Genomic DNA, 12,192 nt, shown 5'->3' with positions numbered 1-12,192 from the left:
TTCAATAAAAGCATGTCAATAAAGTGTACATGTCTGGCCCTTGATGGGATTCTCATTTTCCAGTCTGGCCCCTTAGCGAAACTGAGTTAGACACCACTGACAGAGCATGAAACAACCAGGGTAACGGGTTCAACTCCCGCAGGTTACACAAAACAGAGTGTGTATTCAATGTCCCCGTAAGAGGAGAAAAGAAAAAGAAATAAATTAAAAAAAAAAGGAGAACCATGGAAAAGACGAAGAAGACTGAATTTTAGGTGCGTGCGTACCTTTCTTTTTCTTGGGTTTGCTCTTGGACGGCTTCTTTTTGCTGCGGCTGCTGCGGCTGTTTGATCCCTCTGAGACGGAGACGCTGTTCATGCTGCCGTCCTCAAAGTCACTGTCCACTTCAGGCTCATCCTCCTCGCTCTGCACAACAGGAGAGACAAGCGTCTTGTATTAAAAAACAAGAGTTTAGGGCTGCAACTATAGATACATTTCATTGTGGATTAATCTGTGGATCATTTCCTTGATTAGTTGTTTATTGTTGTCCATGAAATGTCAGAAAATGGTGAAAAAATGTCAATCGGTGTTTCCCAAAGCACTAAATGACGTCTTGAAATCTTGTCCTTTGTCCACGACTCAAACATATTCAGTTAACTCTCACAGAGGAGTGAAGAAACCAGCAAATATTCACATTTAAGAAGCTGGAATCAGAGAATTTTAACTTGCGTTTCTTAAAAAAAATGACTGAAACAGATTACTCCAATATCTAAATAGTTGGCGATTAATGCATTGTTGACAAATAGTCGATTAATCTGTGCGGCTCTAAAACGGTAGCAACGCATCTCAACTGTATTTAGGCGCACAAGTGTTTGCAAGAAGCAAGAGACAGAGAGAAGGAGAGGTGGAATCTACCGATGAGCGTTTCCGCTTGCTGTTGAAGCCTCCCAGTTTGATTTTGAGAGGAGCCACTTTCTTGGTCTTGGCATTATTCTTCTTGTCTTGTGGTTTAGGTGTAGGTTTTGACTTCTTGCGGGCGTTGGGACCTGCCGACACAAAAAAAAACAGAAAGGCAGGGGTCAAAAATTAGAATAAAAGATCAGCCGGAAATCAACAAACTGTTCAGACTGTGTTGTTCCCTTAACGGTGATGGAAATTACCCCAAACGTCCTCTTCTAGCAGAAAAATGTCCGATACTCAGGATGTGATATCCCAACCCAGCTTTGATATTTCAGGTCGTGGAATATCATCTGACAACTCTGTGTTTTTCTTGTGTTTAGCCTAATTTCAGGACAGGAAGTCAGAAAGTATTGTGAGACGGACTAACAAGTTGGTTTTGGACTTTTCGCGGAATTTGTTGACAATGACATAAGTATTGTAAACCTTGTCTTTTAATCCCGGCCTACAAAAAGCTCTGATTGGTTGGTTGTCTATCCAGTCGGGGGAATGTCACTCACTGCCTCCTCCCTACTGTACCTTTGCCTTCCTTTGTCTTGGCCTTGCGTAGCGGCGGGGGAGGGGGCAGCTGGGGCTCTGCAGGGGCCGGCGGGGCTACGGGAGCTGGGACGACCTCCGCCACCATGGTGTCGACCGCCGCCGGTACGTTGGCGGTGGCCAGGGCGGCGTTGGCGGCCGCGGCTCCCCTCAGGGGGTTGTTGGTGCTGAACTCCCGCCACTTGGCACCCAGAACCATCATCATCTTGGACACGGCGATCTTGGGGTTCTTGGCTGCGATGAGGGGCCTGGAGGTGAGGGAAAACCCACATTTAGAAAATACAGTCTGGTGAACCAAACACGATCGCAGTGGATATTTCACACATTTTGCCGATTGCAGATTTCGGCAAGTGCAATATTAGCTCAATTTTACTTCCAAAACCGGTCAGAAGAGTATGAAAAAGAACAGCCAGCTAGTGCAACACAGGATATTTATCTACTAGTCTCGCATTGCCAGACCTCCTGGCTAGTCCGCACAACATTCCGGGATGGAGGAAAAATGTGCTCTGGTTTATTGGCATTCCTTTAAACCAATCACAATCGTCTTGGGCCGAGTGCCATACACAGTGACGGTGCCGATGCAAAACAGCCTCGGGAAGGAACTTGTTTTGGTGGAACATGTGCACGTTCAAAGAAAACTCAGATTGGACAGATAGTCTAGCTAGCTGTCTGGATTTACCCTGCAGAGATCTGAGGAGCAGTTAACCATAGTCCTCATAAATCCACCAGGAGTTTAGAACGCCAACACAAAGGAAGAAAGTGGAAGGTGACCGACATCCGGCCATTTATCTCCAGACAAGCCAACATTCACATTTCTCATGTGAACAGTTCTCTGGCACCATCGGCCAGTGGTTTTGTTAGATACTTTTCCAGCACTTTAGGAGCTTTGTTCAAGTGCAAATGAGCGCGTCTACCTGACGAATTGGCTGAAGGCCTTGTAGTTGGTCAGAGAGCGGTAGTCTTCCTCAGTGAAGATGTGGTCGATGTCCTCCATGCCCCAGTCGTCCAGCAGCTGCGATGACGACTTTGGCTCCTACGGGAAACAAACAATGAGCTTCATTAACAGAGGGACAAGTGGAAACGTACCATTTAAGATTGATATACAACATGACTACAACTGCACCACGCAGTTTAAAAAAAAAAAAAAGTCTGAACGCTGGTAAATAGACATTGTACGTTTCTCTGTGATGTTACTAAATCACACCAGCAGGTAAAATAATTATCATATGCAGGTAAAACAATGAAAACTGGAAGATTTGGGAATTGTCAAGCCATTGAGTCTCGCCGTTCTTCATCTTAAGAAACAGTAGTCCTTAAAAAAAAGGTTTATGGGAGCCAGTCAAACAATACAGTCCACAAATGTGACAGAATTACGCGTTAACAAACAAAACCTGTAGGTGAACAACCACGAAAATTAGACCCTTGGTTCCAAGGCCATCTGTCCAAGCTATTTAACTAACTGAATAACTTTCACATAACATTACACGGTCCGCACAGCAGCTGTAAGACGCAGTGTCACAGTACACACATCTAGGGCTGTGGTACCCTGTGGGCTGTGGAAAGGGCTATGCGTCTAACTCAATTATTTTCTAGATTGATGGATTAGTTGTTTGTAGAGCTGCAACGATTAATCGATTAGTTGTCAACTCTTAAATTAATCGCCAACTATTTTGACAATCGATTAGTGAGTAATTTTTTTAAAGACAAAAGTCAAAATACTCTGATCCCAGCTTCTTCAATGTGAATATTTTCTAGTTTCTTATCTCCTCTGTGACAGTAAACTGAATATCTTTGAGTTGGGGACAAAACAAGACATTTGAGGACGTCATCTTGGGCCTTTGGGAAACACTGATCCACATTTTTTCACAATTTTTTGACATTTTATTGACCAAACAACTAATCGCTTAATCGCGAAAAAAATCAAATCGACTATGAAAGTAATCGTTAGTTGCAGGCCCTACTTGTTTGGTCTATAAAATGTCAGAAAATGGTGAAAAATGTGGATCCGTGTATCCCCAAAGGCCAAGATGACGTCCTCAAATGTCTTGTTTTGTCCACGACTGAAAATATATTCTCTTTACTGTCACAGAGGAGAGAAGAAATGTTGAAATGTTCACATTTAACAAGCTGGAATCAGAGATTTTTTTCTGTCTGAAAACAGTGCACAGCCGGTTCTCTAACAACCACTTGAACTCAGTAAGTGAGGAGTTATCAATACTAATCTGATCAATTGATGTGTGATTGAAGTGACCAGAGTGTGGAGGAGAACCTGGCTTAGCAGACAAGCCCTAACATGTGCAAAGCTGTTGCTGCCCATAATTCAATATGCGCTAAAGAGACAACATGACTGGTGCCATGTGTTTTTCTGAACATTGTTATTCACAACAAACCCATTTTACATCAGACGATCCTGCCGGGTGATTACAGCGCCGGCGGATCACGCACTGGCTGTAGGACGAGCACGTGGGACCCGCTGTGGCTTTCCATTTTGGATCTGGGGCAATAAGTCTAAACGGCACAGTTCCCGTGAATAGTTTTTTTAAAAAAGGAAACGTTGTTTTTTTTTCTTCACAAAAGCCAAAACCATCCACCTCCTACAAAAACCCCTTTGTTCCCTCCCTGTGCGTCAGCAACAGCCATTATTTTACCTCACCATATACAAAATGATTATGACCCAGATATCGGAAGCGTGGGCTTTTCCACAACAGCTGAATTTTACCTGGAATTAATGATTGTTTTTGGTTAATTTGGAAATGATTTCGTCGACTCGACCGGACCACATTTGCAGGGTTATGAGGTTATAATTATTATATAATAATATATTAGGTCCCCTAAACTTTGACCCTATTGTCCAACTTTCACTTCTGACAGAGTCCCTCGTATCAAAGCAACAAAAGGCTGAAACTATTAATTGCATTATATGTAAATCTGCCAATAATTTTCTTGATTAACGTAATAATAATTTGGTCTATAACATAAGAAGATAGTGACAAAGCTCAAGATCACATCTTGAAATGGCTCCGTTTTGTCGTCCAAACACAAACAATTTCCAGTTTACGATCGCAAAAGACGACCAAAAAAAAGCAGCAAAACCTCACAATTTAGCAGCGGGAAACACAAAATGTTTGGCATCTTTGCTTGGAAAATGACTCAAACGTCAAAATCGATAAAACACTAATTGATCGGCTGAGCTGCTATACCGTCTAACCTGCTGTATTTCCCTGTACATTTTACACCACCTGTAAATGTTTTGGCAAATCAAAACCAATTTCTCGCAAGAGCTTTATCCCCTCAAAGTTTAAAAAGGCCCCGAGCCGGTGAGCAGCAGTTTCAGCCACTCCCAGTCTGACGTAAACCGCACCACCAGCCCTTTCACCAAAACCTGCTTCCAATTTCTTCGTCCTACAGAACTGGCTGCAGGATGGATCGAGGGCGGCTCTGATAATGAATCAAAACGTGATTATCTAACCAAAAAGGAAAAGGGTCAAGAGCGCAGTACTGTGCTAGGCAGGGTTGCCATGGTAACAGCAGCAAAACACACACACACACACACACACCCCCCTATTGGCCGCTGGGCTTCGAGTCCACCAGACACAGCTCTTTGTTTAACCATCTCTGTTTGCTCTTTGTTGTCAAACCGGACCGACTCCTTTACAGGTACACAGTAGACAGTAGACAGGCGCTCATCACGGAGCAAAGAAACTAAAGTTAAAATCCCAAAAAAAGAAAGGAGATGCTTAACACTTCAACCCAAAAGTGTTTACGTAGCACAGTTTCATGTTTCTGTGTGTGTGTGTGTGTGTGTCTTTAAGCGAGGACCATCCCAGCGGTTTTACACGTTTTGGAAGATTTAGGTGCACATTTTTGGCGGGGGGGTTTAGGGGTTCTTCCTTTATGAAAATGTGACGTTTTTCCAATTGAAAAAAAAAAAGACTATATATGTGTCTAAAACGTTGGAAAACCTAGAGCAGATAATAAATTAATAACACTCAAAAAGCTTACAGACAAAACTCAATCATCAGATCTTTTACTTGGTTTTGATGATCACGTTGATTTTACATTCATTCGGCTTAGGTGCTGCCCAAAACGGCTCGGGAGCCGCACCTAAGCCTTATAATGATTTAGAAAACCCTGCTTTATAGCCCTGCTGATTATTTTGCACAATGACGCTGTGCTTTGGACATTTTACTGTACTTTTTTTTTTCTCCACCTGTCCAAGAAGCATATTGGGGACATTTCTGCTCGTTTTTGAAAATCTATCAACATACACTGAACACTTCCAATCCATCAACACGAAGACTGTCTGAAAGTCCCATTATCGACATGAGGTAATAAAGTGGAGACCTTTTAATTCAACCCGTGCTAAGCCATGTACCACCATACCACAAAGACCGACCACCACATCCTACATGCACAAGTGCTGAATAACAACCGAGAGAAATGAATACTGCTGGTCATATTGACCGGCGGGTCCATCCCCCTCTCCCTGCGTGCTTCGGTCTTCCCTTCAGTCAGAGCATAGGGCACAGTACTCTACCGTGTGCCGACATATTTACTTCCGAATCATAGTGACCAGACGCTACCAAAGCGTCTGTTTTTTGGTCAGGCCTCCAGAATACGTTCAGCTGGGCTTTTTTTTTTTTTTTTTTCAAAGAAGAGCACCTGGCGTGTTCAGCAGGAAAGGCTGCTTTGGTGGCCACACGGCTGCATTACAAAAATAACACAAGCGACTGTCCAACAAATGAGAATTTGGTCAGACAATCGCATATCGACTAACTAACCAAAAAGAAGCCATTTGCCCAAGAGAAAACATGAATGCTCCCTGCCTAAAAAGGCCAATTTATGCTTCTTACATCAACGCTGTGGGTACGTAATGTAGGTGCGTGGAGATACGGACCCTACCCGTAGCCTGACTCTCAAAAAAATCTTACTACACGTCGCGGTGATTGGTCCGCTCGGCCGTGGCATGGTAGCGCTGCATCCCCTGCTATTCTCTTAAAGAGATCGACGCACACACCAACGCACAAGTATAAACTTCAGGCCACTTACGTCGGCTATGGCGAAAGCTCTGCGTGTAGCCTCCGCACGACCATGAATCTCTAAGATTAAAGCCATTATCAGCGCAGACGTACGCGTCGAGAAGCTTCACTGAAACATTATTTTTGCCCCTTAAACACCCCGTCTGGTGTTCCTCACCGAGAAGTCATCGTCGTCGTCGTCCTCCTCCTCCTCGGGCTCCGGTTCTTTCTTCTTGGAGCTGCTCCGTTCGGTGCCGGAGCTGCTCCTCTTCTTTTCCTTGCCGCTGCTGGCTCTCTTCTTCTTTTTGCGCCCTGGCGTGTAGTCGCTGCCCTCGCTGTCAGAGCGCTGGGCAAGGCCGCCGTCTTCCGCCTCCTCCACCTTGCCCACATCCATGGCCTCTGGGGAGCTGATGGGCAGCTCCTGGAACACGGAGAGCAGAGACAGAAGTTAGCAAACTGAGACCGTTATGCTCAAGAATAATGGGACCGGGACAAGGAAGCAGGATTCTCGCTGAAATATGACTAGATTCTCTTACAAGAGCAAAAAAAAAAAAATAATCGATAATAGTTGCACTTAAGATCTTAAACTCCACTGTCCTTTCTAATGGTACAAGTAGAGATATGCAATAGAAAAAGTATTTTACGGAGGAAAACTATCTCCGTAGAATTTAATGAATAGTGGAAGGGAAAAAAAGATGGAAGAAATCAATAGGTTAGACAGATCTGAGGTGTCTTAATGTTACAAAAAAAAAACGTCGGCACAGTAAGGAAATATGAACGTAAAAGTATTCAATTTTACCAAATGAGAGCAGGATCGAGTATTTTACAATCATAAGGAGCAAGTTTGACATTGTTTGCCGTTTCGCCTACATGAGAAGATAATCAAAATTGGCAGACAGCCATGCATTAATTGTGTGAAGCTTAACAAATCCTAGTTCCTCAACGTCCAAGGCGATGTATTTCAACTTGTTTCGTTAGTCCAAAACCCCAATGGTATTCAGTTTAACAGAAAAGAGCAGGACATCACTATAGTTGAGGCTGAAAGCAGCATTTTCTGTCATTTTTGAATGAAAAATGACTTTAATGATTAATGCTGACTGACCGGTGCAGCTCTAATATCCCTTAGTTTTAGAGTGTGCTGTGCATCTGCAGACAATGCTCACTTCATACATAAATAAAACACACACAATTACACACATACATTCCACAAACCCACATATATACACCTCTCCCACACGCTGGCGCACCCTCACCTCTCTGCGCGACCGCCTCTTGCTGCCCTTGCTCTCTTTGCTCTTCTTGGCCTTCTTCTTCTTCTTCACCTTCGGAGTCTCGTTCTCGGAGATCTCCTCATCCTCGTCATCTGCAAATCAGGCCGGCGGAGAAATTACATGGTTGAGCAACTGCGTGGCAGTGTATTAGGGCGTGTGATACCATTACTGAACAGGGAGCCGTAAAGATAGCATCAGCAGACACTTGCGTATCCTGCTGTAAACAAACACACACGCTGGGTGACCTTTGGCTGGCCCGGTTTGTTAACTGAATCGACCTATTCGGCAGGTAAAAAAAAAACGTCCCGTCATCGAGCAGCTTCTCCCACTCGTACCGGGTTTTAAAATCTGTAGCACCATTTCCATTATGGCTCAATCAAGACGATTTTCTATTTAAGATTACCGTCGTCACTAATTTCGAGAGGGACTGATTGATGTGGCCTTTTCGACGCCACATTTTCTTCTTTTGCATAGACCAACTAACTTTTCGTGGTTTTCATCACAAGTCAGGGAACAAAGTCTGGACTTGAGCGGCATCATTTAGCCCTCGGTCCACCCACGCCAGGCTGCGGCCACATTCACTTGGTGTCAAATTACATTTAAGTGGTGCATGATTAGATGGCTAGAATGAAAACCCGCAGGAGTCCCGAGAACCAGGACTAGTAGAGGATAAGATAGGTGGTTTGGGATACTACTCCATTTTACAAGTTTGCCCTTAAGGGGCCGATTCAAATCAGTTTCGCGCTGGTGGTTTAAACTGTAATTTACAACTGATTCGTCGTTAGAATTTACCACGCCCTCCCGCAGGCCTTAGGACCGAGAGGATCCCAGTCCAGCGTTTGTTTGGCATTGCCTCAGTGGCTCCAAAGTGAAGCGGCGTGGCACTCAGAGCCTGTTAATGTAATTGACTATGGTTAAAAGTAAATGGCAAGCAGCCATTAAGATGCACCTGGCGAGGAAGACGCTTTAATGGGATGAGCTTTTTGGGTCATATAAAAAGGAGACAAGCTGTGTGTGTGTTTTTGTTAAAAACAATCCAGAGCTCTTCTATAGAAACCAGTGCCCCGTTTTCCTGGAGCATCTTAATGATCCTAACAGTGGGCGTAAGATCAGGAAGCAGGGCCCTGAGCTGTAGACCAGAGACCTGGACTTGAGGCAGTCCCAAAATCAAGTATTTGCAACTTGCCTTGGACTTATCTGCTCTGTCACACTTGACAGCAAAAAAATTAAAAAAATAATCTCTCAAAGTTTTGACCGAGTTGAATCTCAGAACAACTCCAAAGAAGCGAGGGGTGGGCCTTTATTCTCAGCTGTGCAAAAAAACACTATCAAGCTATACAAAAGGGAAATGTTGAAATACCGATGTGTAATCTTAATAAACGGCATATGGAAACCTGGACACACAACTGATCTTGCAATTTTCTCATGAAAATGTCTAACTTGAGGGGAAATGAATAACTTGATTAATATGCTCATTCAAAATCCAAAGATTATTAAATTGGCAATCATTTTTTTTTTTTAAGCACAGACACCAATCATTTTCTGCTTCCCATATCTCGGGTGTGAAGTTCTGCCACGTTTCTCTGCTTTATATCACTGTAAAATAAATATCTTTCGGCTTCTGTGCTGTTGGTTGGACAAAACAAACCTCTAAAAACATATGAACTTGGAGTCTGGGAAACTGTGATGTACATTATTGTCGGTCATTAGATGCATTACGTGATTAATCAATAATGAAACTGAGTCCAGAGCGTCGAGGTTCCAGAACGGCACATATACTGATGCTGTCCGCCTCCTTAACACCGCACTGCAGGCTTAACTCACAGCAGGTTAAATAATTGTGCAATAAGGCAGATGTTTTTAACGCACCTGAAGCACTTTATCTAGCGGGTTGTTTGATGTTGCCAATTTACATACAGGTGCTGGTGTTTCATCTATGGTGTTATGTGTTGGTTTTTATTTTACCCATTTGTGATTATTGTATCTGTTTTATACTTAGTATTATGTATTATGTGCTGCACATGAGTGAGTGGCTTTACTATTTTGTCTTTCTCAGTCTTTGTTTAAGGGAGCTCACTAAGACAAATTCTAAATCAATTCACGTTGATATGGCAATAAAGGATTAAATGAATGAAAGTTAGTTGCAGCTCTGCTTGTGACTTTCTGCCTGAGTACATGCGTATCTCAGTGGTGGAATGTAACTAAGTACATTCACTCTACTTATGTACAATCCATTTTATGCTACTTTGTACTTCTACTTATCTACATCTCAGGGGGAAACATTGCACTTTTTACCCCACTACATTTATTTGACAGCTGTAGTTACTTTGCAGATATAGAAAATGAAAACAAAATATAATATAACCTGATATATTATTCTTGGCTAAGCTACCCTGCAGTATATAAAGTGATTAAAACCAGCTCTTGACTTGAGTAATATTTTGAATGCAGCATTTTTACTTGTAACAGTGTATTTTTTTACACTTTTACTTAAGTAGAAGATCTGAAAACCTCTTCCAGCACTGATGTATCGAACTGCATGTAACGATTTTGCACATATTTTGATCGGTATATGTCCCTGTTAGCATCATATTTAGTTAATGCAGTATGCACTTGATGTGTTTATAAAAAGTCGATGCCATTTAAAGATTGAAATGCAGTTTTTAAATCGATTTTTTAGCTCTTAAAAGCTAACTTGCAGGACTACTTGTTCTCAATGGTTCCACCGTGTACGCAGCGCGTGCTCGTCAGTATTATACAAACTGTAAACAATGCAATCTTCGACCACACCAGTATGTGTTATTATTCGTTATTTGAACAGATAAAACGGTACAGTAAGATGCTAGATATGTTTCACTATATTGTAATATTTGTACTTTTTCACACACTCAAACCGAAGGCGCCGGCCACGAGGAGTGGAACGCTTCAGAACGTCATCCGCCAGCTTCCAAGCTAACTGGCTGCCTCCATCTTGTCATCGACACGTAAATAATACCGGTAGCAGGCTAACATTAGGCCCCGGGAAATGCCGGTGAGTTGGTGTGACTTCGCGACAATGCAGCTACCATCAGCTATACCGCCTCTGGCTGCGGTTGGGGGGTAACCTCGTGTTTTTTAAGGTTTTAAACAGCAGTGCAGTCGCGGGAAAAAAACGACTTTGCTAATGCCGCCGCTAACGTTAGCTACCCGGCAGGCGAGTATTTCACCCCCCAGGATGGCAAAGGCATTTCCCACCCTACTCGGCCTTTCTCAGCCTCTGATTGGCTCACCCTGACATTCTTACCCTTAAGACAACAAATCCAACCAGAGCAGGCAACGAGTACTAGCCAATCAGAGAAAGAGTAGGGCGGGTCATGCCGTCCCTATGGCTTCGCCATCCTAGGAAAGTGTTTTTGGCAACCGGTAGTTAGCATTGACTACCGGAGCGCTTTGCTAACGAAACATGATTGATATGAATGTAAAAAAAAAAATGCTAGCCTACAACCAGTGTGAACATTAGCAATTTCAGCTAACAAATGAGCCTTGTCTTACCGTGCATTAACCGGTCCTCGGGGGCTCCATAATCATCTCTGTCGTCCTCGCTTCCAGACATAGCGGACAGCTGAAAACTTTCTATTTAGTTAGCTAACAGTTTAGCTAACTAAATAAAGTTATGTGTTTTTAGGATAATCCAGGGTTCTGACCCAATCTTGAGTCTGTCCCAGGTCGTGGTGTGTAGTAAGGTGAGGACAGGTTTCGACAAGGGAAATAAGAACAAAAAAAGAAAACGGAAGTGAATATTTAGCACCAAATAACATTCAAAACACAGCACCCGGTAAAAGCTGTACAAACACTCACCACATGGACGCCTTTGGACAATAAATCCAACTTTATCTAGCTAGCTAATAAGTGGGACAGCTCGCAAAGATTAGCGCCCTCACTCACTCCATCTCTACGTTCAAATGACATGCCATCTTTGCCACAATCGTTAGTTTCCGTGCCATTAGCATGTGAGCTAGCCGAGCATGACCGGCGGCCAGCTTCAGATTTGAGTCAAACTAGAAAGAAACGAGCTGCTAACACACTTAATATCCAATCTTAATATATCTCGTCCGAGGCCATCTCACCCATCTTAACCCCCTGACTCAAGTACATTTTTTTTTTTATTTTTTTTTTACAAACAATAAAACCAAAAACTGAGATACTCACAACTTGATTCACACAGCTTCCCCAAAACAGTAACTCCGGGCTCACTTTGTCTAAATTCATCAACACTTGGAAGCTCTTTGTGTTAAGGTAACGGTACAATTTAAATATATTTCCGTGTTTTTTTGTGGGCAGCGTGTGCACACGACGCCGTCTCCTCTTTCTCTCCCTCGCACACTACACACACCCCGCGCGCGCGCACACACACACAAAGAGATCAGGGGGCAGGCATCCCATAATATCCC

At 43.2% G+C, this 12,192-nt stretch overlaps 1 protein-coding gene across 5 annotated transcripts in view; it reads right to left on the bottom strand.

The window, feature by feature from the left end:
- The window catches only part of chd4a (chromodomain helicase DNA binding protein 4a), a 40,530-nt gene extending 28,338 nt beyond the window's left edge, over window positions 1-12,192 (bottom strand). For 3 of the 5 annotated variants that reach the window (XM_031294773.2, XM_031294774.2, XM_031294775.2), the window contains exons 1-7: window positions 11,294-11,354; window positions 7,745-7,854; window positions 6,670-6,912; window positions 2,388-2,506; window positions 1,456-1,721; window positions 895-1,025; window positions 267-405 (exon numbers count right to left, since the gene is read on the bottom strand). In XM_031294773.2, the coding sequence (XP_031150633.1) occupies window positions 267-405; window positions 895-1,025; window positions 1,456-1,721; window positions 2,388-2,506; window positions 6,670-6,912; window positions 7,745-7,854; window positions 11,294-11,354 (1,069 nt within the window). Of the gene's footprint in view, window positions 1-266; window positions 406-894; window positions 1,026-1,455; window positions 1,722-2,387; window positions 2,507-6,669; window positions 6,913-7,744; window positions 7,855-11,293; window positions 11,458-11,950 lie in introns of those variants that run through there. The other 2 variants (XM_031294770.2, XM_031294776.2) reach the window with 1 other exon arrangement.

This window comes from Sander lucioperca, chromosome 16, assembly GCF_008315115.2.
Source record: "Sander lucioperca isolate FBNREF2018 chromosome 16, SLUC_FBN_1.2, whole genome shotgun sequence".
NCBI lineage: Eukaryota > Metazoa > Chordata > Actinopteri > Perciformes > Percidae > Sander > Sander lucioperca.
This window is presented reverse-complemented; position numbering and strand designations above follow the sequence as displayed.